General features: G+C 36.2%; 3 protein-coding genes across 3 annotated transcripts; all 3 read left to right on the forward strand.

The window, feature by feature from the left end:
• The first annotated feature begins 493 nt into the window (after nt 1–493).
• Nucleotides 494–7,427, forward strand: LOC141607059 (dehydrodolichyl diphosphate synthase 4-like). The gene is made up of 3 exons (XM_074426426.1): nt 494–886; nt 5,549–5,616; nt 6,801–7,427. The coding sequence occupies exons 1-3, from the start codon at nt 506–508 to the stop codon at nt 7,246–7,248; spliced, it is 897 nt and encodes a 298-aa protein (XP_074282527.1). The 5' UTR covers nt 494–505; the 3' UTR covers nt 7,249–7,427.
• Nucleotides 7,428–9,126: 1,699 nt separating this feature from the next.
• Nucleotides 9,127–15,415, forward strand: LOC141607060 (cyclic pyranopterin monophosphate synthase, mitochondrial). The gene is made up of 4 exons (XM_074426427.1): nt 9,127–9,240; nt 9,619–9,732; nt 10,885–11,483; nt 15,179–15,415. Exons 2-3 carry the CDS (start codon nt 9,631–9,633, stop codon nt 11,467–11,469), a joined length of 687 nt encoding a protein of 228 aa, XP_074282528.1. The 5' UTR covers nt 9,127–9,240; nt 9,619–9,630; the 3' UTR covers nt 11,470–11,483; nt 15,179–15,415.
• Nucleotides 15,416–21,479: 6,064 nt separating this feature from the next.
• LOC141604971 (aspartyl protease family protein 2) lies at nt 21,480–23,240 on the forward strand. The gene has a single exon (XM_074423568.1). It carries the CDS (start codon nt 21,584–21,586, stop codon nt 23,030–23,032), a length of 1,449 nt encoding a protein of 482 aa, XP_074279669.1. The 5' UTR covers nt 21,480–21,583; the 3' UTR covers nt 23,033–23,240.
• The last annotated feature ends 2,462 nt before the right edge of the window (nt 23,241–25,702 follow it).

The following is a 25,702-nucleotide window of genomic DNA, read 5'->3' on the forward strand; positions in this document are numbered from 1 at the left end:
GATCCTCTTAGGCAGGATCAACTTATCTTATCCTTTCGAATGAGTGAGGTAAGTTATTGAAACTACCGGCTTTCAAACCATCTGGAAAGAGTTGGACAAAAATATTCAACAGAAGATATAAAATTAGCAACCTTATTTATTTCACGAAATTAATGTTTTAATTATGAGAAGAATGATATTTTTTACTCTTCCGGTCATCAATTTAAAAGCCACACTCTTGCCTTTCTACCATCGTTTGTCTTGCTTATCGTAGTATCGTATCTGTTATTTTATATCAATGTTATGTATTATCGATGTATGGCTTTGTAGTGCTAGACTTAGTTGTTAAGTGTCTGGTGCTACCTAGTCGAGTAGCTTACTCTTTATTGTTTACAATAATGTAAGTTATTCAACCTTCTGTCAACAAAAAAAAAAAAAAAAAAAAATTAAAAGCCACACCATTCCTTAAATGGCCAACAAAATGTTCAAGACGATAAAGAAAGGGGCAAAAAAAAAAAAAAAAAAGATGATGCTTTCCTTGGTAAGATGTTGTGCCAATTCCGTTCTCTCTTCGTCTGTTTCCAAAAATTTCTACTCGAAAGAAAGTGGTGTCCAAAACATAAGAAATTACGTCAATTTCACTAGCCATAAGGTCATAAGCTGCTCGGCATTGACACCAGCCGGCGATCATGAGTACGCAAAGGTGGGTCTCCGGCGAGATTTAATGCCAAGACACGTGGCCGTTATCTTGGATGGAAACCGTAGGTGGCTAAAATCCCATGGCAAGGAACTTGATTATAGGCCTTTCTATAAAGCCAACATGCTTGTTGTTGATCTTTGTCTTAAATGGGGGATTCCTACAGTCACTAGCTTTATATATGGACTGCGAACCCTTGGACGTTCCAAGGTAACCCATATCGTTTTATTTTCTCTTGGTTTTTATTTTCTACTATTAGGCCTGGTTGGTTTGAGTTATAATGTTATCCACTTATGGAAGATGGGTAAAATATACTCCCATCCATCCACTCTTTTTTTCCTCTTTGAATTGGGAACGGGGATTAAGGGTGAGAGTATAATATTGATAAAGATATGAGTGAGGTTTGGTAATTGGAGAGAGGTATGAATAATTAGGATTAAATATTAATAAAAGAGATGGGTGGAGTTTGGTTATTGGGGAGAGGTAGGAATAATTAGAATTAAGTATTAATAAATGATATGGTGGGGTTTGATGAGTGGAGATAGGTATGAGTATAATATTAATAAAAACTTTTCTAAAAAGGAAAGGGAAAGAAAACCTGAATAATCCGTTTTAGGGAATAGGGAAGAAAAGAGTGGATGAGAGTGAGTATAACACTTGAGTCTCGAACTCGGGAAAAGGGGGAGGGGGGGTATCTAGACACCTTAATACTTTAACAACAACAAGTTCACGTTAAAAATGTTGTTGATGAGGAATGAACTCATGACCTCTTGATTGAAATGCATTTGCTATTACCACTGAGACACATGCATCTTGTTAATTGGGTTAATCGGAACGGTTATAGGTGGAGTCAGCTCGGTCGAGGCATTTTCGGGTTTGACAGAATTCGGTTAGATTGGGTTGGGTCGAGTTATTTCGAGTTTGAGTTATTTTCAATTATGTTATTATCAAGTTATACAATAAACATTTGAGTCAGGTCATACTTCATCACATCAATTCAGGTTACATTTCAATCTCGAGTTCTCAGTTCGGATGTCGGGTCGAGTATTAGTCAGAGGTTTGGTCATTTTTTCCGGTCACTTCCGCCAAGTTTGTGAGTACTATGACAAGTGCGTTCTCTATTTATTATAGAATTTTTTTAAAAGTATGTGAAGGAGATTTTAAAATATGCGTGCACCAAGGCAAACTCAAATGAAAAGAGGAGTAAATTATTAATTGAGCACCACCCTAAACTTGTAGGTGTTAAGTGTAAGGCAGGGATTATTTAAGGATTCAGTCGACCGGAGTGTAAATTTTTTACTATGAAAAATTGAGTCAAAGCACACACTTTTCTTCTTTGATAAGGACTAAAAAATGTATGTAAAATAACATTTAACAAAAATTGTTAACTATACCAAGCCCCCAACTACTAGACCAACTAACCAAAGTGGCTTGAGTGTAGTGGAGCATAGGAGTGCCTCAAAGCGTTGTAAATTGACAACAAATTGAGAGGTTCCGAGTTCGACTCCGTACATGGAGTGCTGTGGTTACCTGTCATCCTAAGGAATGTCTTACTTGGCACACGTGGTTTGCAGGGTATTGCATGTGTCCAGGGGATAAAAACTCTCGTCAAAAAAAAAAAAAAAAAAAAAAAAAAAAAACATTATATACTCCCTCTATTTCTATAAGCAATTAGAATTTGTGTTCTACAAGATGTTTCACATTTCCTGTTGTGCGGAAGTTTGAATACTTTGTGTTGGACCTCGGCTGTGTAGGTGTCTATAACCAATAATAGCACGATATTGTCCGCTTTGGGTCAAACCCTCATGGATTTACTCTTAAATTTCTTTCCAAAAGGCCTCGTACTATTATATTATGTAGACACTTATAAAAATGATCTTCCATCTTTATTCTACCAATATGGGACAAGAGTTTGCACCCTCACAATCCTCTCCTCAAACCAAGGATCATCATCTTAACTCGGACCTTGATCTCTATGGAGAACTCTCTCACTCTACAGTCCCAACGTCTAGACACCCAAAACATCACCAAGCAACAACTTTTCAACATCTCTCATATTCATTATCTATTTTATAAGGAAAAAGCCATCAAGCAACAAGTCTTGAGTATTCACCCATTTACTTGTGTAAGACGAACCTGAACAAGATTATTATAAAATAAGTCATTTTAATAATTGTCTTTATTCATTATCTTTTTTATGTTTAGATTTGCTTTACAGTTTTTTTTGTAATGTAAAACCATCTTATACACGTGACAAGATTATCCTAATTTTTTAAAAGCAACCAAAATAAAAAATTGCGCGAAAACTTACCATTTCATATAGACTTCTTTTTCCAGCAGCTTTAGTCAATAGTTTTTCTATTATGGTAGTTTAATAAGAAGTCTTTGAAATAAAACGCATAATGATAAAAGTATTAAAGTCCCGTGAATTGCACGGTAGCAAAACTAGTTGCTATTGAGATTTGATGTCGCACACACATCTTTAAAATGAAATGCAAATGGGTAGGATATCATGGTGGGATATGAGAGTGTTTTTAATCATAAAATTAAGGAGTCAATAAAAGCCCTTTAAATATTTTCCTTTTATAAATAGAAGAAGATTTATTGCCAATATTTTCCTTTCTTCAAGTTTCAAATGTCACGTGCTATATTAGAAAATAAAGCGCGAAAGTGGTAAACAGTCCCCTTAAGTTTATTTCAACGTGAGATTAATCCCCTTAAATTTGTTTTGGAGTAAACAATCCCCTTAACTTTGCTCTAAAGTGAAATCAAGCTTCTTTTATTTTTCCGGTCTATATCTCACCGGATTTTTCAATTTCTCCCCAATTTCCCATATCGGTGTACATATTATGTATAAATTTCAATCCTTATTATACTTTATACATGTAGATGTACCGCAATATTTCTAGCGTCTTATTTTATCACATGATCATACTCTTGATATTAACAATCATAATGCTGACTAAAATGCTTGAATGAAGAATAATTATGAATTCCAGTAATTACGCAGACTCAATGGTCGTACAACATATTTGCTCCTTCCAACACCCCTGATAATAGTTGCATCTTGACCAATTTAATTTGTAATTTTGGAGGGGAAGGTCAATTCGGCAAACCATGGATTTGATCTTAGATTATTGGGCAAACAACTCGACAATTTTTGAGGATCACCATCACCGCCCTTACTTGATGACATGAGCAGACAAATGAAAACTAAAAGTATCCGAGAGATATTTATACCTAATATGTACACCGATATGAGAAATTGGTGAGATTTTGACCCGAGAAATAAAAGGGGATTGATTTCACTTTATAGCAAAGTTAAGGGGGTTGTTTACTCCAAATCAAATTTAAGGAGGTTAATCTCACGTTGAAGTAAAATTTAAGAAGGTTGTTTACCACTTTCGCGGAAAACGCGGAAAATAAAGATACCAAGTGCACATACATTTTTCTTTTCCTAATTTAAGGCAACTTAATATTTTCACCTGTGTTTCCCTCCAATAATAAATTAGTAATTAGAAGTGTATGATATAAGTGTAGCTCCCGTGTAACTGCACGGTATTTTAGATACAAATATTAGAGAATTTGACAATTAATTAAACTAATGTAGTTTACCTCTATTTTAAAAAAGGGTAGAAAATTTGGATATAGAATTCAAAGGAGATTTTATTAGACTTATTTATGTAAAAGTTAAATAACGATTGATGATATAAAATAAATTAGGAGATAAATATTGTTTAATTGTTAAAAAAAAGATAGTGAACAGTAATTAATTAGGAAATAAAGTGTCCACTAGAATATTACTTAGGCGGGAAATTTAAGCGTGAGAATTTGGAAATGTGTAAATCAATATATAAGGGATTCACCCATTATTTAACATGTTACTTCCTTTTCTCATATTTTGTTTTGTTTTGTTTTAATTAAAATATTATTAATCATAATAAATAAAACGATAAAAAATAATAATTGGGAAAGCTAGTAGTCCCTCCCATTCTCTAACATCTTTCACATTTTCTAAAACGGCAAATTCACAAAGATCTTCCAATTTCCTTATTTGTCTATCATTCGTGGTTATAATAACTTGTGACCTCATATTCTCTCTCTTACTTTCATTTACGTCCACATATAATCATACCACTAAATTTTACCCAAAATAAGTATGGAAGATCATTGTAAATAGGAGGGAGTATTAACTTGCTCAGACTGGTCCTGAAAACCAAACCATAGGGAGTAGTTAATTTCTTGCAAACAAAGGGGTTTTGAATGATTTTTTATGGCAATTTTTAAATATGTAAATAGAAAGGATAAGCCGATGTTAGGGCCGAGCAAAAAATCCGATTATCCAAATCGATCCGATATTCGATCCGAGATCCGAAAGTTAAGTTTGGTTTGGATATGTGGTCCGAAATCTTTGGTTTTGGTTTGGATATGGATATTAGAATTAAAACATTTGGATATCCAATCCGAAACTATAGTTTTATAGTATAATTTTGATAAAATAAAATTTTATTTGATACAAGTTAATTAATGTATAAAATATTAGAGAAATATCTAAAAGGTGCTTAAATTTTATGTCGAGAACATTGGAATAAAAATACTAAAGAAAATCATCATGTAAGACTAAATATAATCGTGTTTCAAACTTAATTTTAAAATAAATTCAAAAGTATGGATATCCGCATCCGATCCGATTATTTTGGATATCCAAAACATTTGGGTTGGATATTAAATATCTAACTTCAGGATTTTTAATATGGATATCCGATCCGAACTAGCACTTTGAATCGGATACCCGATTCGTGCTCTGCCCTAATTGATGTAATGAAGAAAGTGTGGAAAATAACTTTTTTTTTTCTCTATGCCCAATTCCAGGAAGCCAATGATTTACTGTTTCGGCAACTCCAAGAGTGGTTACAGGACATGTTAGAGGTCTTCATAAGGTCATTGCTTATTTACTAGTTTATTTTCAAAGCATGCATCACCCTCTCGGAATATTTAATACGGAGTATTTTATTGTGAAAGAAGTTTTTTAAAATAAAAAGTAGTAATCGAACCTCATTATTTTGTCTAATTGTGAGATTAAGTAAGTCCTTTAAATTTTAATTAAAGTGATTAAATCCCTTAGATAAAAAGTGAAAATTGACCCCTTACTCAAAATCTCATGAGACATTGAATATCTCATATAAAAAATGTAGCATTAATAAAATTAGAATATTTTTTTTAGAAGAAAATTATAATTGGGAAAATAAATAAAAATTTAGAAAAGAAAAATTTCAAAACATACAAAAAAATATATATTTTTTTTTGCATGCTATCTATGTTCCTCAGTATCAATTTTTTTTATAAAAAGATCATTATTTTTCGCCAAAATATTTTGAACTAAAAAAGAAGAATTTCTATTAGCCAAAATAAATTATATTACTAGGGTTTTTCAAGTTTTGGCATATGTACATTTTTTTCCGACTTTTTATTTACCGTTTTTAAGAATTGCTTAAAAAATTAGAATAAAAACTCATTATTTACAAAATAAAAACATTTCTCCTCCCTATGCATCGATCATTTTTTTACATTTGATTTTCATAAAGATCATGAAAGAGGAGGGGACCATTCATAACTTCTGAGTATAGTTAATGGATAACAAGTGGAAAATAGAGCAATTGGACGATGATCAATTTACTGATAAAAAATATTCTAAATATAAAAAGGTAAACAAATGAATGTGATATAACCTAAAATGAAAAAAAGTAAACAAATGGCAGGGATGAAGTAATAGGAATATTTATAATAGTTGGGCTTCAACCATCACCTTAAGGTTTTGGTTGAGATGGTTCATCTATCATGGTATCATAGCTAGTGTGACCGAAGGTCACGGGTTCAAATCCTGGCAACCTCAAGACTCCTCAACCACTCGAAGTGGAAACCCAGCACACGGTACGGGGGAGCCGGTGCACAATCAACCACTCTTCAAGTCCAATGGGCATTTGAGTGAGGGAGCGTAATAGGAATATTTAGTATCTTACTACGGAATATCTGATATTATTAATTTGCCCTTTTGAGATTTTTTTGGCCCCTAATAACTTCAAATCTTGATTACATCACTAATCGTGTGTTGTTTAATGTATAGGAAAAGAGTACGAGTGAGAGTGATTGGAGAAAGGTTTTGGCTGCCTAAATCAGTGCAAGACACAATAAAACAAGTGGAAGAAGCAACAACTACAAATTCAACCCGAGAACTAGTATTGGCGGTATGTTATGAAGGAAGAAATGATATAGTCAAAGCTACTAAAATCATTTGCAAGAAGGCTATGGCTGGTGAAATTGAGCTTGAAGCTATTGATGAGTCCATGATTCAACGACATCTTTCGTCCAGTGCCTCAGACACGAACCCAAACCCAAACCCTGACTTGCTTATTCGAACCGGAGGTGATCTCTACCTCAGCAACTTCATGATGTGGGAACTTGCACAAACCGAGCTATACTTTACTACCATTTACGGGCCTGAGTTTAATGAAGCTGAATTCCTTGAAGCATTGCGCAATTTTCAAAGGAGAGAAAAGGCATTTGATAAATAATTGAGGCGTTTTTATGCCAAGGTCATGTAATTCAACTTCGGATATTTGTAAGTTTATTATAACTATGGAATAAATTAGTTAATTAGATAAAAAATAATCTATATTTATCCGATCTGGTAGGGAATTGTAATGCACGACATTTGCATCACATATATTCGAACATTTGACATTTACAATTAGTTTATTCGAATGTTGTAGATGTGACATGTGTCATAGATAACCTTAATGACAGATATTAATTTCAGCTAATTATTTATTATGAACATAATAAATGTTGTATAAATCTCAGGAAATTATTAATTATAATTTAATAAATTTTATTATTTAATTATATTAAATAATTACGGTGATTTGTTTCTAAATTTATTAAAAAAATATTTTGATAAAAATTTTAAAATGTAAATAATTACGTTCATTGTGAAAAATTCTTTCAATTGAGTATAATTTTGATTATATTTATTTAAATATTTTGTATGTAGAGATGATTAAAGTGAGTAACTTACAATGTTTTACATTTAAGTAAAAAAAATATTTTGAGAAAGTTATAAAACTTAGACCATTAAAGATGCAGGGAGTTAAATTCGGTTGAGAGAATGAGGAGCTTATTTGGGTTTTTCAATGTTCCAGATTTAAGTGAAAACAGAAGATGGTATGGTAGAGGAGGAGCTTATCAATGCTTATTAATGTGAGAGTGAGAAGGGAGAAGAAGATGGAGTGCAGAGGAGGAATGCATGTGACTTATTTTATTTTTATTTTATTTTTTTGCCACATGTCAGTTTTTTTTATGGGATAAGGAGTGAGACAAATTTGCAAATTAGGTGATTCGGATTGTTTATTATTGGATATTATTCTAGCCATTAGAATATGACTTATAACTTATTAGGTAGGTTAGTTATGCCATGATAGTTAATAATTAGTAAGAAATCGGGATATTAGACTCGCTATAATAATGATTTTACAAGATAATTCGTTGAAAATTATGCGTCTATCGATCCATTTTATCGGTGCCACATATGCCTTAGAGCTTTTCTTTGTTTTTTAATTAGTTAAGTTATTGATTATTCAACCATCTGACATAGACAACTCATAAGAAAGATTCCAATTAGTTCTACCTAAAAGATTTTCATTTAAAATAAAAAAGATTTAAGCTTATTCGCTTAACTATCAAGACTCCACATCAACTAATTTAAATTGAAATAAGAAATTTCAAATGGTCCTACAAGAAGAATGTAAAGAATAGAAAAATAGTGGGTGTGTTAAATGGGTCCAATTAAACTACTAGTAAATTAGCTTAACCATTGGAGTAAATTGTAGCTTGAAATTGTTGTAATTTAAAAAATTGACGTGGCAAAGGTAAGCTAGTAGCAACTAGCTTACCATTGGAGATGCTCTAATGATAATTTGGCTACTACTTAGTTATTCGAATTTCCTTTTTATTTGTATAATTTTAGAAGTGAATAAAGTGAATTATGTTACATCATCAACACCAACAATTTGTCATAAATATATATTTTCTCGAACCAAAATAAATTTTAGTTTTAGTCGGGTTATATCGGATTCCAAGTCATATGTAATTATGTATATGGCCGGGTGTAGATATATATGTCAAATAGGCGGTCAAGCGTGTTATGAGTTCGTTTATTTTGGATTTCGAGTAAAATACGGGTCGAGTTATCAGTAATTTATATTATTATCTAGTTCGCTTAAAAATTGACCTCTCAACTCCTGCATTTAGGTATTGTAATTCGGATTATTTCCGGATCTCGGGTCAGCCTTTTCAGATCGGGCTGATTTTGATTGCTCTAGTGCTTACCATGACCAAAGGACCTCAAAGCCCATTATAAAATCAGCCCATCAAATAAAATGGATTTTTTTTTTTTGGCCCAAATATACCGTAACGACGTCGTTCAAATTCATAGGCGCCAAAAATCGACGAGCCCACGTAACGTTCTCTGATCTGCGATTTCCTCCCTTTCCATCTCTCTGCAACAGGTACATTCTATACTGTATCTTGATTTACTATCCACTATATGTACTCATTCCGTCCCGATTATTTGTTTATCTTAAATCAAAATACCTCTAGCAATAAATACAAAAGGTAAATAAATGAAATAAATGACTGAGACGGAAAGAGTAATTTTTTCAATGGATTTGAAGTAGAGTTAAACAACTGACTGAGACAGTGTCTGTAGTTTGGAACAATTTTATGTTACACAGGGCGTGTTTTACGACGAAACGGTTTTACACGAGACTAATTGATTGGTTCATACGCTTGCATTCGCGTGAACTCACCAAGTGTTTGTTGAAATGCCTGAATGAAATCACATTAATTATCGCTTTATTTCGATAGTATTTTTCCGCTTTGCGTAGGATTTTGACGTAATGATTATCAGACGGCTGCCTACTGCATTTTCGCTTTCTAGAAGATTCTTTTCAAGCAAGAATACTCCTGATTTTTCTTCTTCCATTGCAGAGTTTAACAAGGTATAGCCTGAATTATTAACTTTTTTTTTTCCTAGAGCGATACGAATAAACGAGGTGCATTAGCATCAACAGTCTGACAGGATAATTTGTGTTTAGGGAAAGCATCAATTTGTAGTTTAAAGGAAGCTATATCGGCGATAATAATAATTTGGTGGTTGGGGAATTGGAGTAGATTGAAATTTGGAAATTTAGTGGTATTCCGTATTTGATAGTGAATTTCGATTAGCTGATGTCATTACTTCACAGTTACTAAGGAGATGATATAACAAGGGTAGACGAGTTTGTGAATATAGTTCGGCAAACGTTCTATGAGATTGTTCATGATTCCTCAGTGATTTGCTAGTGTAGTATTTTTGAAATGAGAGAATAAACAATAACATTCTAGCTGACAAGCATGATCAATGGTATTTACAGGAGATTTTATAACCCAAGTTTATGCAGTTATAATTCTTGTATACTTTTGTAAAACGTTATTTCTCGTAGGTATTGCTTATTATCAATGCTATTAAAAGAATAGAGTAGAATGTTGATGGAATTTTGTCCGTCAAATTTTTCCAATATTAGGGTTGTAAGAATCTTGACATATTAACATGTACTCCCTCTGTCCCGGTCATTTGTTGTCCTTTTCCATTTTGGGGTGTCTCAGTCAATTGTTGTCCTTTCTATTTTAAGAATGAACTTGATCAACAATTTGATCATTCACACTTAATTTGTTCCACTTGTCATTTAGTAATTGGCCCATTCCTCTTTCTTTGGTCTTTGTGCCAAAACCAAAGGACAACAATTGACCGGGACGAAGGGAGTATATGCAATTTGTGCATGTTGTTGAGTGCTTAATGTTGGCTACTTCGGAACATGCTTAAGCTGTCTACAAATGATTCCTTGCTAAAGGGGTGATTTTGTACCTTGATCCTTACTAGCCACTAGGGCTCATGAGTCTAATACTCGGGAGATTTATAAGTGGTTGTTCCGCGTCCATTTGGCCATTAAGTACTATAGATTTGTATTCCGCTGTAGTCCCTTTTTTTTATCCCGTTACAGACTCTTTTTGAAAATTGTATCAGCGCATGATTGGTTGATTTGACTTAGTATGTGAATTGTGAACCACTGCAAGTTCGACCATATTTGAAACTCTTTGTTTTTATATTTTAGGAGTTGGAAGACATTTTTGGAGGACCTCCCGCATCAGGCCCCTCAGATTCGAGTGTCAGTTGCTCTGTAAGTCCAGAAAATCTAGTCACCGAGTTATCTGATGTTCCTGGCAAATTGACTCATGTTGGTAGCCATGGGAAGGCACAAATGGTGGACGTCTCTCCTAAAGAAGACACTAAGAGAACAGCCATAGCAAGCTGCAAAGTAATCTTGGGAAAAAAGGTGTTTGATTTGGTGTCGGCAAACCAATTGGCGAAAGGAGACGTTCTTAGCGTAGCAAAGATAGCTGGTATAATGGGGGCTAAACATGCTGGCAACCTCATTCCACTTTGCCACAATATATGCCTATCTCATGTGCATGTCGATTTAGCTTTGAATCCCAGTGACTACAGTGTCGACATTCAGGGTGAAGCCTCTACTACAGCAAAGACTGGGGTTGAGATGGAAGCCATGACTGCGGTCACCGTTGCTGGTTTGACAGTCTATGACATGTGCAAGGCTGCTTCAAAGAATATTGAAATGACAAATGTGAGGCTCGAGCGTAAAACTGGAGGAAAAAGTGGGGAGTGGACCAGGAAGGAGTAATGTTCTATAACTAGGTATGTGATACTAACTCGACTCACTAGATCACTTATTACTGTTTATGAACTTTCTAGAAGAGATCGAGTTTATCGTAGGTAAATTATAAACATAGCTGATGGAAACTTTATCAAACCTTCGTCGTTCTTAGCTCCTGATGAACAGCTTATTGTTATTTTCAAATGATAAATGATTGCATGTCTTGCTGCAATAAAGAATTTGTTAAATAAGATAGACATACTCAAATAGTCAAATCTGCCAGCAGTTCTAAGCTAAGCTGCAGAGGAAGAATTGTTTTATTTTGCTCTAATGCTCTCCAAATAAATCTAATGGGAGGCTATTTTGCAAGAACAATGTCATTAAATGTTTTCTTAGAGACCCCAACACTTCATGGCGATTTTTTTTTCCGGTCAAAATAGAAAATCTGTCGAATTTGGAGCAGTGAATCTGTTCGAATTCAAGTTTGTTAATGTGCATCAGTGCATGGTAGCCTGAAGTTCCCATGTAGATAGCAAAGACTATTAGGTGCATGATTTTTCCTTTATAGCTAATGAACAGACCGACTATGACCCGGACATTTAAATATAGTAATGTAGGGTAAGCTATAGCTCGGCTAGCTAGGTTGAACCAGAGGTAGTTAACCGAGGACTTCCATATCATTGGAGATGTAATTCTCATCATATATCAAGTCCCTAGTTAGCTTTGAGGTTCTAGTTCGACGATTCTTAAAATCTTTGTTGGATTCCAATTCCAAACAGTTACTCTATCAATGCTCTCGACGAGCTTGTAGACTAAATCAGTGCTCTAAGATCTCGGTAAAATTGAAGATCACGCAGCTTTGAATCTTTTATGGGTCTTCGACTCTTCGCTATATTTTGTGATGGATAAAGGAATCACAAGGTTACTGAAAAATCCCCTAATCACTTGAGAAGGGTTAGAAGAGTTTCATAACACGTCGCGAAGAAAAGTACAGTCAGTGTCTCAGTAAATGAAAGTACTCGAATTTATAGATTTTTGAAATGTCAATTGCACACAAACTATTGAACCTCTTCATAGTATAAGACGGGACCATTTGATTAGTAATAAAACACTCGCTTGTTACTATCTATCAATGATGTACTTAATATACGGAGTACAAAGAACCGTTGTACAATGTACAACGGTTTTACACAATAATTACTGGTTAATTATGAGTTGGGTGAAAACTTCAGGACAAAAGTAGGCAAGGTGAAAGGTACCATACTACCATTCATATTATTTTGGCATCTTTTCTCTAATCATCTTTACCTTTTGCTAATGATGTTGTCTTTTTGAGTTCACTTAATGCACCTGCACTACATTTCTGATTTCTCTTAAGTTTCTTGAAGATTCCTCACTCTTTTCCTAATGTCAATAAGACCATCTTACTAAATACTCCGTAGGAAGCAGGGGCGTCTTAAAGTAAATGGAGGCCCAGTGCACCATAAAAAAAATGAGGCCCTAAATTTGAATATATGTGTACTACACGTCGAGGTTTGTATTCAATTTTATCAGTAAAACTTACTCCCTCCAATTTTCTTTTATCTCCCCCTTTCTTTTGGGCACAAAAATTAAGAAAGGGGAAGAAAGAAGAATAAAGTATTGTAAGTTGTGAAATTTTTAGGGGAGAGAAAATAATAAAGAATGAATAATGAATAAAGAATAGATAAAGTAATGGGAGTTGTTGATTTTTTAGGAGAGAGAAATTAATAAAAAATGAATGAAACTTACCAAAAAAAGAAAGAGGGAAGATAATTAAATTTGTGTGAAAAAGGAAAGAGGGAAGATAATAGGAAATTGGAGGGAGTATAAATTTAGTGGCCAAAACTGGAGGCCCGATTCCGCCGCCCGTGGTCGCCCATGGTATTAGACGCCCCTGATAGGAAGCATAAACAATTCGCGAGGACAAAATAATATGGAAATCGTAAGCTATTCGCTGGGTCAAAGGGAATAAAGTTCGCTACAAAAAGATTATTTTTTCCTTTAAAAGTTAAAGCACAAGCTAAGTTATTTCTCTTTTTTTTTTTTTTTTTTTATACTATACTTGTACTTTCTCGTATTGAAAGAAGAAAAAAAATCAAACATCAAGTTTACGTTGAGTGCACATGATCGAAGAAACAAGATCATGGCAAGTGCAGTTGATCATACCAAAGTTCATGTTTTATTGACATTAAACATAAAACCAAAACAGTACATTATACTCCGTATTTTTTTTGTCTTACATGTAAGACGGTCCTTTTGAGTAAGAAAGCCATTCATTTGTTGCCGTTACTAAATGAGATGTTAGTTTTACAAAATAATTACTGCTTTTTCATGGTTTTTACTGCCTTAGGAAGATGCTATGATCAATCAATTATTGATAGTGGAAATATGCTGTTCTGATGTTGCCTTTATTAGCGGGTGTCATTTTTCATTATGCAGAAAGCTATGTAGACCACAATGGAGAAACATAAAAACTTCTATAGTTATATAATGATAATTTAGCCTACCTTCCTACCCCCAATATCTAACTAGCATGTTCTTCCTTTACCCTGGTTTTTCTACTTGTTGATATGTTGATATTATTATGGAATACTTTGCAGTTTCCACCCATACAGTGCTTTTAATGCTTCAATGGGGACCATGGTTATTGGTATGCATGTTTCTTCATGTTGCATTCATATCTGAAACCTAAATGTAGAATTCTTTTGGTCCTACTTAGGACTCAGAAGTTGACCTTGGTATAGATGCCTAGAGGTATGGGTTTATGATTTACGGCCACGCATTGAGATCACCAGAGACGGTGAGTTTTCCTCCGTCGATCCCAATTATTAGTTTACCTTTGATAAACAAATGATTGGACGGGAGGGAGTAGATGATACATATAGTAGCAAGGGTATAGAAAACGGGTCTTAAGTTTCTACTTTTATCCTATCATAACCTTCTTATTTTTTAAAACTCGTTTCACATATTTTCAAATGTAAGAAGATAATTGCGGATGGATGATCTGCCTTTATTCCAAGTTTAGCGATCCATTTGACCTTGGTTGTCAACTTTGCCTAATTTTATTACGGAGTATCAATTTCTCCGAACATTTATTGCAGTAGAATGAAAAAATTGTCATTTGTTTTACTAAAACAATTGTGTTCATCTTATGTTTTAGAAATCATAGCTATTTTGTATTATGAGAAAAATATTGGTTAAAGTTGACCATTTTAGCATTATAGTCCTACTGATACAATATAAATGAGTTGTAGGGAGTATTTTTTAGCGTGAACGGAGCTGCCAAGGCTAAATTGTTACGAAGGGAGAGGGGTTTGAACTTTCGACTATTGGTTGCTAGCCTGCTAGGTCCTCAGTTGCTTCCATTAGGCGAAGATATATATTTTTTTTACTCGAGTAGCTGTTAACTTCAGAACCATTAAAAATTGGACAACCGATTTTGATTATGCAACAATTGTAAGCTTCTCATCTTCGGATAATCCACACTATAATTTATGTCGATCTTTGCACTTGTCGTCCCGGCTAGCCTGACACTAAATTGTCCATGAATTGTTCACTTTTTTGATACTCTATATCGCCGCTAGGTGCGAAGCAAGTCTGCCTGCATATATAGTGTTACTGTTGCTACGATCTTTTGTTTTTGTAAGGTGAGGCTACATGAACTGTCTGTCTTATGAAACTGTAACTAAAGACCAGTTAACTGTGATTTTTGCAGTTTCTTACCAACATTTGGAGGCTACAAATTTGTTCACGTTGATGGCGCTGGTCCTTGCTGCAGTTATGGCTTCTGAATTTACTACCGTGAGTTACTTGTCCAAAGTTTCTTATCTTGTGTTACTTATAAATGTGAATCCTCTTATTTAATGGCTTGCACAATTTTACCCACTCGAGTAAAACCGGTACCTTTATTAATAATAAGGACCCTACTTCGTCACCTTGGATGCATGTCACACATCGAAACTATACTCCTTGGCCCTCCTTATACAACACGGTACTTTGATACAGAGTACTGAAGATGACATTTTTGTGAAACTAGTCACGTTACGACTAGGGATGTCAGCGGGGCGAGTAAAAACGGGTACCACTCCACACCCGCCCCAGTTGGGGCGGGTATGGGTAGAGCTTTCACGGGTAGTGGGGCGGGTATGGGAAAAAAAATTCCACCCGCAATGGGTGGTGGGGCGGAGATGGGTTTTACGCCATACCCACCTAATACCCGCCTACCCGCCAATTATTAAAAAATATTTATTTTATTATGACTTTATAATGTTCTTTATTAAATTTTATAGAAAATATTAAACTAGAAATATAATAATGAAATTTTGAGGAAATTCGTAGTGATTAAACTACATTTTATCCAAAAAAGTATCGAAAAAATTATGACATAGTTGGTTGGTGGGTAAATGGGGCGTGTACGGGTCTAGATTTTCACCCGGCGGGGTGGGGACGGGTATGGAACTTGTACCCGCCATGGGTGGTGGGACGGGTACGGGTTTGAGAATTGCTTGGCGGGTACGGGTACGGGTACGGGGAAGCCTATATCCACTACCGCCCCGCCCCAATGACATCCCTAGTTACGACACTTCAATACACACCCATGCTCAACACTTACAACCGAGTTGGAACGCGCTGGTGTTTAACTCAACAGTTTTTCATGTTGTTGAATCTTCCCAAGGCCTTAGTGAAGTTGCCAATAATGTGCATTATCATCCTCTATGATTAAGGACCCGGATTCGTTAATATCGACGACGTTTTAGTAAACGTCGACGACGTTTTTCATAAAAAAGACGCTCACTGCCCCTCATCTCTCACTAGCCATTCTCCCTATTCTCTCTACTCAACCTCCAACTTCCACCAACACTCAACACCACCACCACACTGCCACCACAACCACACCGCCACCACACTGCTGCCACCACCACGCCGACCTTGCCGCCTCCACCGCCACCACACACGCCGCCTCCCTCCCACGTTGCCAAGTAAGTGTGTTTTTTTTTTTTTTTTTTTTTTTTTTTTTTTTGTTAAATTAGTTTAGAAATTGAAACCAAGTAAGTGTAGAATTTGTTAGTTTTTCGATTAAAATTCATGTTAATTAGTTGTTATTATGTAAATTTTGGTATTGTTATATGTTGTTTGCGAAATATAGTTGATTGGGATTGATTTTTGAGTCGAAATTTGTTGTTGTTAATTGAATTGGGAGTGAATTTGTACGGTTTTTAGGCGAAACCGCGCCAAACGTTGGAAATGGTTGTTGGCGTGGGTGTAACGTTGGAATGCAACGCTCATCCGTGGTGAACGTGGGAATTGGTTGTTTGGCCACGGAGATTTTTTTTTTTTTTTTTTTTTTTTTTTTTAAAAAAAAAAAAAAAAAAATTTTCCGTGGCCAACGTGGGATTCCAACGTTTGGACCACGCTAACGCCGTTGGTTTCCCACGTTTGGACCACGACAAACGTTGATTTCCAACGTTTGGTCCATGGTTCAATCTTGGGGGTAAAAATTTCAGATTTACGCAAACAATTAACAATATGTTATTTACAAAATTAATGTCATGAACTAATTAGGCTGACATATTGTTAATTGTTGTTGTTGTTTTTTGTTTTTAATTTAGTTGAGTTTGAGAGAAATTTTTTTAGAGAGAGAAAGTCAAAAGGGCAGTCATCGTCTTTTTTATGAAAAACGTCGTCGATATTTACTAAAACGTCGTCGATATAAATCAGCCCCTTAAGGACTAAGAGTGGTCCCAATTGTTTAGTATGGGGATCATCTTAGCTCAGCCATTCACGGTGGTTATCTTGGAATTTTGTTAGCTGAATTAGTGCTTTCGGAGAGTGATATAATGCCACCGGGTGATATCAAGTCTCGTTATCATCCTCTCACATACTTTATGTAGAATCTACCATTTTAATGATCTATACATGGTAGATGTGAGAGACTCGGTACACTATCTGGTGCTGCCATCTCATTTTCCAGCTCGTAAGACCCCTACCCCTTGCGCCACTCCCACAGCCGTTAGATCTAGATCATGACCCCGTATGGTTGTACCGCGTGGATGAAATGTTGGTTGTATTTATTTCTTAAATAGCTTAGACAATTAAGGAGACATTCTCCTTAATGCAAGGTCGTACCAATTTCCTTTGAAGTTGGTCTTGATTTATGTAGGAACATCAATCATAGATTTGATGTATTTAGACTAATAACGAATTTGGCCTTATGTAGGAACATCAATCATTCATGTTCTATTGTTCTTAACATTTTTCCTCACGTTCACATTGTAGAAAAAGGGTTAAGATCGTCTCACAATTGAAGTTAAACTAGTCAAGATTGGTGATAAATAAGTTTATGCACCACATATGAAGTCCATTGATATAACAATAGGTCTTGGTATAGACGGGTGGGGCGAACTTTTTAGAATCTAATTTGCTAGTTAAATGTCTGAGTACTGACTATTACTTCCTCCATCCTGGTCATTTGTTTAGCTATTCCATTTATAAGTGTCTCAGTCATTTGTTTACCTTTCTATATTAGAAATATTTTCGGAGGGTAATTTGATAATCCACATAATCTCTTGTCTACTTGTCACTCAATAAGAATGTTCACAAATGGTCTTCTCCTCTTTTCCCGGTCTTTGTACCAAAATCAAAGGTAAACAAATGACTGTGAGGAAAAAGGACAAAAAACTAAGTTTTTCTATTATATAGAGCCTCAAATGGTCTTTTAAAACTGCTTCTCTCAAATTTATTTGATGACCTAGTTACTAATAAAGGTAAGGTTATATACATTTGATTTCCTATATCTCGCAATTTGCGGGAGTCATTAATATGACAATATTGTAATTAAAAAATAAATAAATTATAATAATATACGCAAAAACATGTATAATACGGTTGTACGGTAAACTTAGTTAATGAGAAGACAAAACATAAAGGAATTGATCACAATTCACAAATGTAATTGTGCATTTGAGTATTAAATGATTTCTTTTAAAAAGTGGCACGAGATTTAGCACACTTCCTTCTTTATTTACCTTTTGTTCTTTTAGTTGTAAGTACCCTCGCAGCTTTAATCAATGTGCTCAACCTTTTTTATCTTCTTCTTTTGTGATTCAATGACTTCACTCGTTTTTAGCCTACAAAAACAACACCTACATTCACCGTTTAGATATCATGCTCATTTCATGAGCTTTGTTAATGACAATTTCATGGAAGCTATGTAGTATGTTTCTTTTTAGAGGATGAATTGAACTGAAATAAAAGACAATTTCGCGGCTGGTTTTAGTGAACACTTTAACCGGCACAAGTGTTTGCACCCCGTCAAAACCCACCTCATTTTATTTCGGTGAAGTCATTGGAGCGATAAGTAGTGCAAGTACAATTTCTGTATTGCAAGAACGCTCGAACATTTGAACTGCATTTACGACTCTTTCAGTCTCGGTCAATAATTTACATTGTTTTACTTTCTAGGAGAAAGATAAAGTAAATATAAATTGTTGGTTGTATGTCGGTAACACAGAAATACCTCATAAAAGGTAAAATGGTAATATGGGCACCTACTATTCTACTAACACATTGCATTTCTCAGGCAACTCAAGTAAAAATCTTCCACAAACTTGAGTGCCACCCCATTATTACTTTAGTTGATCAGTGGGTTAGACCATCCCCAAGCAAAGGTCACGCTAATTAGGTCACGAACCGATTTTACTCTTAATTTCACCTTATTAACCTTGACCTATTTTCACCCTCCTAAGCAGAAGGTCGTGACCTACGTCATCAACCCAATCATTATCCACTTTACAACATTCCCACTATCATATTATATATTTCTCTCTTACTTTTTCTAATTTTATAAATATATTCATTGTTCCTTTTTTTTTGTCCAACAAACCAGAAAATGACACTTATTGGGTCATGGAAGAGGTCACCAAATGAAGCAAAGGTCACAAATTGACCTTCAAAGGTCACAAATTGACCTTTGGTCACAAATTAGCAAGTTTAGTCACCAATTAAATAGTTTAATTAAATCACTAACCATGACCAAGCAAGATTATGACCAGCAGCTAGTCTTGCTTGTGACGGGCTAATCCTGTCACAAGCTTGTGACCTCTCACAAAAAAAGGGAGAGGGGACAAGGTGGGGCACCCCCATGTGCTTCCCACTCATCTCTCAATGGACATTTTGTGAGAGGAAACGGTACCCGTCACAAGTTTGTGACGGATATCGCCGTCACAAATAAGAATTTATGTATGACCAGTAATTGATTTTGCTTGAGGATGACTAGCCAAAAAAGAAAATGACCTTAGTTCAGAACTTCGAGATGATTATATAATATCGAAGCAAAGAGTTCGCACCCCGAAATTAGTACGGTTAGTATGTTGACTGTATAGAATAGTACGTGCCCTATATATGTAAGGTTTGTCCCCAACCTAACCTGATAAGTGATAGCATTCAATTGACTCAACTTCCACCAAACATAACACCAATACCACCAATTTGTGTATGTGTCTACCTTGCATTAATCTATGTATTTAGGTCGCTTGACATGGGATCTTAATTGATCATAAAAGTCTTATTATAATAGAGCTGTACAATATTCTCTAAAAATGTACTCCGTCTTGTAAACACAAGAATTAAGGTGAAAATCTCACCTTCGGAATTCACTCCGCCGTCCTCCCCAAAAATCCATATTGTCTTCAGTACATTTAATGTATACATACACTGTATTATGTTGTATAAATACCGTATCTGGTGGATAAGAGAACATACAATATTTCACTCTCAGTCGTAATCTTTAACACTCCGTACTAGGTCACCATTTCTTATAATAAGCAATTTTACGGTTTTGTAGAAGTGTTTGTATTGAATTATAGTCAAATTGATTTAGTTTTACAGTAGTGAGTCACGTTCTCAACACACCTACAACACCAAGGATCTGAAAATATGAAATCCATAAATAAGTCACTTGTCTAGTTGTATGTTAATGAATTAAACTAACGAGTTAAACTAGGTAATATCTATATTTCTCCCGGATAAATACTCTGTAAACTAGAGGTGGCGGATTTGGGTCGAACATACCGGTGTTGGCTCTCATAACCCTGAATCAGCCTGTGGGAAGGGTGAGTTAGCCAGGCTGGATCAATCCTAATCCAAAACCTGCATGTTATTAGATCGGATCGAGCCAAAATAGATCCATTCCTTCTTTTTTTTTCTTTTTTTTTTTTTTTTTAGTGGGTTCTGGCAGACCGGGTTGGGAAAAGCCAACTCTAAACAAACTTAATTCACGACGGATCAGGTCAAGCCAATCATCAACTAGACCTGGCAAAAGCAACTCGACCCGTTTGACTCGATCCGAAAAGGCTGACCTGAGACTCGAAATTGACCGAAACTATGTCATCGGAATGTCACCCGAAACCCGATTTGACTCGACCCGATACGAAACCACCTAACCCGAAAATGATCTGACAAAACATAACTTTAATTGAACCAAAAAGACTTGAAATAACTTTTTCTCTCTTATTCATTGATCTAAAAATGACCCGACCCGAATTAACCCGTCCCGGTTGACCCGAAACAGGCCCCATCAACAAATCCAAAACAGACCCGAAACCCGAAATGATCCAATCTGACCCGAATTATCCCGAAATCAATGAGAAATCCGATTTGACCCGACCCAAATTGGTCTGACCCAACCCCAACCCGATTAACCCGTTTACCAGATCTACCGGCAACCTAGCCTCATGACCAACGCAATCCGCTAAAATGACCACCTTTTATCCAAACTTAATAAACCAATTCAAAACATCACAAATCCTAAACAGTAAACACAACAAAACACAACCCAACAAAACAAGAAACAAAACATAAAATAACAAAGTAACAAACCAAAAGCAAAACCAAAACCAAAAACAAAAACAAAATCCACCGATCAAAACATTATTTTCTTTTTAAAAAAAAAAAAAAAAAAAAAAAATTGTACCTCCCCTCAACCATCACAAACCGCCAACTTTATTTACTTTCACACTCCACTCCTCAAACTTTATTTAAACCCTTCACTCTCTCAACTCACTCTCCTCCTCCATGTGAAGAACCCTCCTTTCTTCCCCTTTCTCTCTCTAAAAAAAACACCATGAAAGAAGCAACACTTCTCTTTTCCTTCCTCTTCCTCATCTCCCTTTCTCTCTCTAACTCCTTGCACCTCCATACCCAAACCCTAACCCTCCACTCCCTCCCTAACCCGGCCCACCTCGGCCCAACTCCCCAACCCCAAGACACATCCAAATCCGAATCCGATTCCGGGTTGTCATTAGATTTACACCATATTGACGCCCTCGCGTCACATTTGAGTCCGGAGGACTTATTCGCCCTCCGCCTCAAACGCGACTCGGCTCGAGCAAATTCCATATTTGCTCGAGTCGAGCTCGCCTCGAGCTCGAGTTCTTCCTTCGAGCCGAGTTTAAGAGCGGCGGGGGGGAAGAACTCGAGCTCGAGCAGGGATTTCAGTAGCTCGGTGGTGTCCGGGTTAGCGCAGGGGAGCGGTGAGTATTTCACTCGTCTCGGCGTCGGGACGCCGCCGAGGTACATGTACATGGTGTTGGATACTGGGAGTGATGTTGTTTGGATCCAGTGTTTGCCATGCAAGAAATGTTATGATCAGACCGACCGGATCTTTAATCCAGCTCAATCCGGTTCGTTCCGGTCTATTCCTTGCCGGTCTAGAGTATGTAAACAGCTGGACCAAGCCGGGTGTATCCGACGTGGGAATAAATGCGCGTACCAAGTGTCGTACGGTGACGGTTCTTTCACTATGGGTGAGTTCGCTTCCGAAACGATGACGTTTCGAGGAGTTAAGGTCCCAAACGTTGCGTTAGGTTGTGGGCATGATAATGAAGGTTTATTTATCGGTGCAGCCGGTTTATTAGGTTTAGGAAGGGGTAAATTATCATTTCCAACCCAAGCCGGAAACCAGTTCGGTCAGAAATTTTCTTATTGTTTAGTAGACCGGTCTGCTTCAAGTAAACCGTCATCTGTTGTTTTTGGCGGTTCATCGGTTTCTCGGTCCGCGGTTTTTACTCCGTTACTCAGTAACCCGAAGCTTGACACTTTTTACTACGTGGAATTGATGGGAATTAGTGTTGGTGGGACCCGCGTTCCTGGAATCACGGGTGAGCTTTTCAAGATTGACCGTACGGGTAATGGTGGAGTCATTGTCGATTCGGGTACATCCGTGACACGTTTAACCCGACCCGCTTACGTTGCCTTACGAGACGCGTTCCGTGTTGGGGCGGCCTCATTAAAGTCCGCCCCGGGTTTCTCATTATTCGATACTTGCTTCGATCTATCGGGTAAAACCGAGGTTCGAGTCCCGACCGTGGTCATGCATTTCCGAGGAGCCGACGTTTCGCTACCGGCTAATAATTACCTAATCCCGGTCGACACCTCGAGTCGGTTTTGCTTCGCATTCGCGGGTACAATGAGCGGATTGTCGATTATCGGTAACATTCAACAACAAGGGTTTCGAGTGGTTTTCGACATGGCGCAACGTCGTGTCGGGTTTGCTCCCGGGTCATGTGCTTAATTCAGATCAGATCAGGTCGAGTCGGGTTATTTTAGAGATCGTAGTAGAGGTTGTCTTTAATTAGTAGTAATGGAATGGGTGGGTGGGAGACAGAGTTTAAATGTTATTTAATTAAATGTATTTTGAGTTTAATTAATTAATTAGTGTAATAGTTGTATTAAAATGTGAAGGAAAAAAAGAGGATGAATGTCCCTACAATTAGTCAAAATTTCCTGCAAAATTAGGAGCAAATGACGGAGAATATGTGTCCTACAGCTAAGGGAAATATGCAATTTTAGTTAATAAGACCCACATGTGGGCATTTGTCATGTGAAAATCCCATATCTACTGCAGTTTTCCCCACTCTTCTTGGTCGGGTGTTGTGTGCTATTGTGCTCTAGTGTCATTTTGTGTGACATTTGACTAGTAGATGTAGCTCACTTAGAAAGATCTCCAACGATTCATAAAAAGGACCGCAACTTGCATTTTGTAAAAATTTCAAGCAGGTTCTTCACCATCGGAGATGGAAAATCATGAACCCGCTTGAAAAAGCCTACACTCGCTCTACCAAGCTTTACATGCTTGATTTTTTTGCTTGGTTTTTATTGGTTGATTAATGTGAAGTGGAGTTATTCAAGCTGAAGGTATAGTAGCTTACCATTGGGAGAACATGTAGTTTGAGAGCAATATTGCTGAAAATAACTATGTGGCATGTCAAGCTACAATACAATGTAGTTTACCATTAAAGATCTTTCTTGAAAGATTCCAATGGTTGGGAAAAAGACTTGTTGCTGATTTTAGAAATTGTAAGCTAGTAGCTCAACCATTGGAGTTGTACACATAGATTAGCTTTGCTCAAATAATTTCAAACTAGTAGTTCCATGGAACTACTTGCTTAAATGGACCCACAAGAAAAATATAACCAATAGAAAAAAGTTGTCTCATTTATAAAGTTTTTATTTTTTATTTATAAATTAAGAATTAAATAAATTAATAGAAAAATGTGTTAGTTAGGTCTCATCAAGCTAATACTAAATTGGCTTCACCATTGGAATAACTTGTAGCTTGAAATTGTTGTTGCTAAAAAAAAATGATGTGGCAAAGGTAAGCTAGTACCAACTAGCTTACCATTGTGGATGCTCTTAATGTTTAGGTTTTCTGGGTTTGATGGACTTACCAAAGAACCATTGATATAACACAAAATCTCATTGAAGATGGGCGATATCCGTCACAAGCTTGTGACGGATACTGTTTCCTCTCACAAAATGCCCATTGAGAGGTGAGTGAGAAGCACATGGGGGGTGTCCCACCTTGTCCCCTCTCCCTTTTTGTGAGAGGTTAACCCGTCACAAGCAAGATGAGCTGTTGATATAAATGTGTTTTTGACCTTGATTACCTAGTCTTATTTAAGACGGTTATAAGGTGAAACGTAGCGGTGGGCCGGGTTGGTGGGGGGGGGGGAAGGGGTCGGGTTGGGGTCGGGTTGGTGGGGACTCAACTGAGGAGTGAGGAGTGAGCTTGAGCGTACAACCATGGGTTAGGGGTGTGCAGGTTAGGGGAGTGTGGCCCTGGGCGGCCCGATTGGGCCAAAAGGGAGATAGGGCTAGCGGGCTGGCAATGTGAACCGGGGAGGAGTGAGCCTGGGTCCGGCCCGGCTTGGGCGGGCTAACAGACCTGGTAAGCGGGTCATGTGAAGGAGATTGTAGAGGTTAGCGTGGCTAGCCCGCACTTATGTCCAACTTTAGTGAAACACATTTATATTCTATAATGTCTCATGTATCCAGTTCGTATTGAGCATTAATAAGGTTAGAATATGTTGTAGAACTTGTTTTTTACTTGGGGCATTAAAAGAGATTTTCTATATGGATAACGGTGTGTTTTGTGTTAAAATTGTGATTTTATTATTTTGTATCTTTTCTTACACTAAAATTGTCTCAACTAACTGAAGTGGAAGTGAAGCGACAATGCAACATAATCTGAAATTATGCCCAAAAGAATAGGAATGTAATCTAAACTTGCAAACTTTTTCCGAGTTTATGTTAAACTAGTGTATTATCCGTTCACCCCCATTAAATTCAAATCCAAACTCTTTAGCTCCTGTCTTTATATTTTTCAAAAACTTATTTCTGTTCACGTGTTTTTTTTTTGTTTTAATTTCAATGATAGATGCTCAAAATAAATTACGCAATAGAAAGGGAATAATAAAAATTCGAGCTTTTCGCCTTTATTTGTTTTGGTCGACTTATATCTCAATGTAGAAACGTTAAGAAACTTAATTCCTACAATCTGTTAATTATACAAATTAATAGATCAATAGATGCATATTTTTTTGTACTCCCTCCACTTTCCTATTTTCACCCCATTTCCCTTTTTGGCAAATTATCTATTTTCACCCATTTATCTTATTTCCTTATTTGGACTACCTTTTTCATTCTATAATCATTCTTTTCACCCCACTTACATCTTTTTTATTATTTTTTCATTCTTTAATCATTCTTTTCAACCCACTTACAACTCTTTTACGGAGTATTATTTTTTCTTAATATGTGTGTTAAAAGAAATGGGGTGAACAAAAAAAAGTGGAGGGAGTAATAAAAACAAAATATGGAGTGATGTTATGCTTTGGATATCGTTCTCATAATAGTGGACCATCCATGATAACTCCATAATGAGTATTTATGTCGATCGTGA

Source organism: Silene latifolia, chromosome 10, assembly GCF_048544455.1.
Source record: "Silene latifolia isolate original U9 population chromosome 10, ASM4854445v1, whole genome shotgun sequence".
Lineage (NCBI taxonomy): Eukaryota > Viridiplantae > Streptophyta > Magnoliopsida > Caryophyllales > Caryophyllaceae > Silene > Silene latifolia.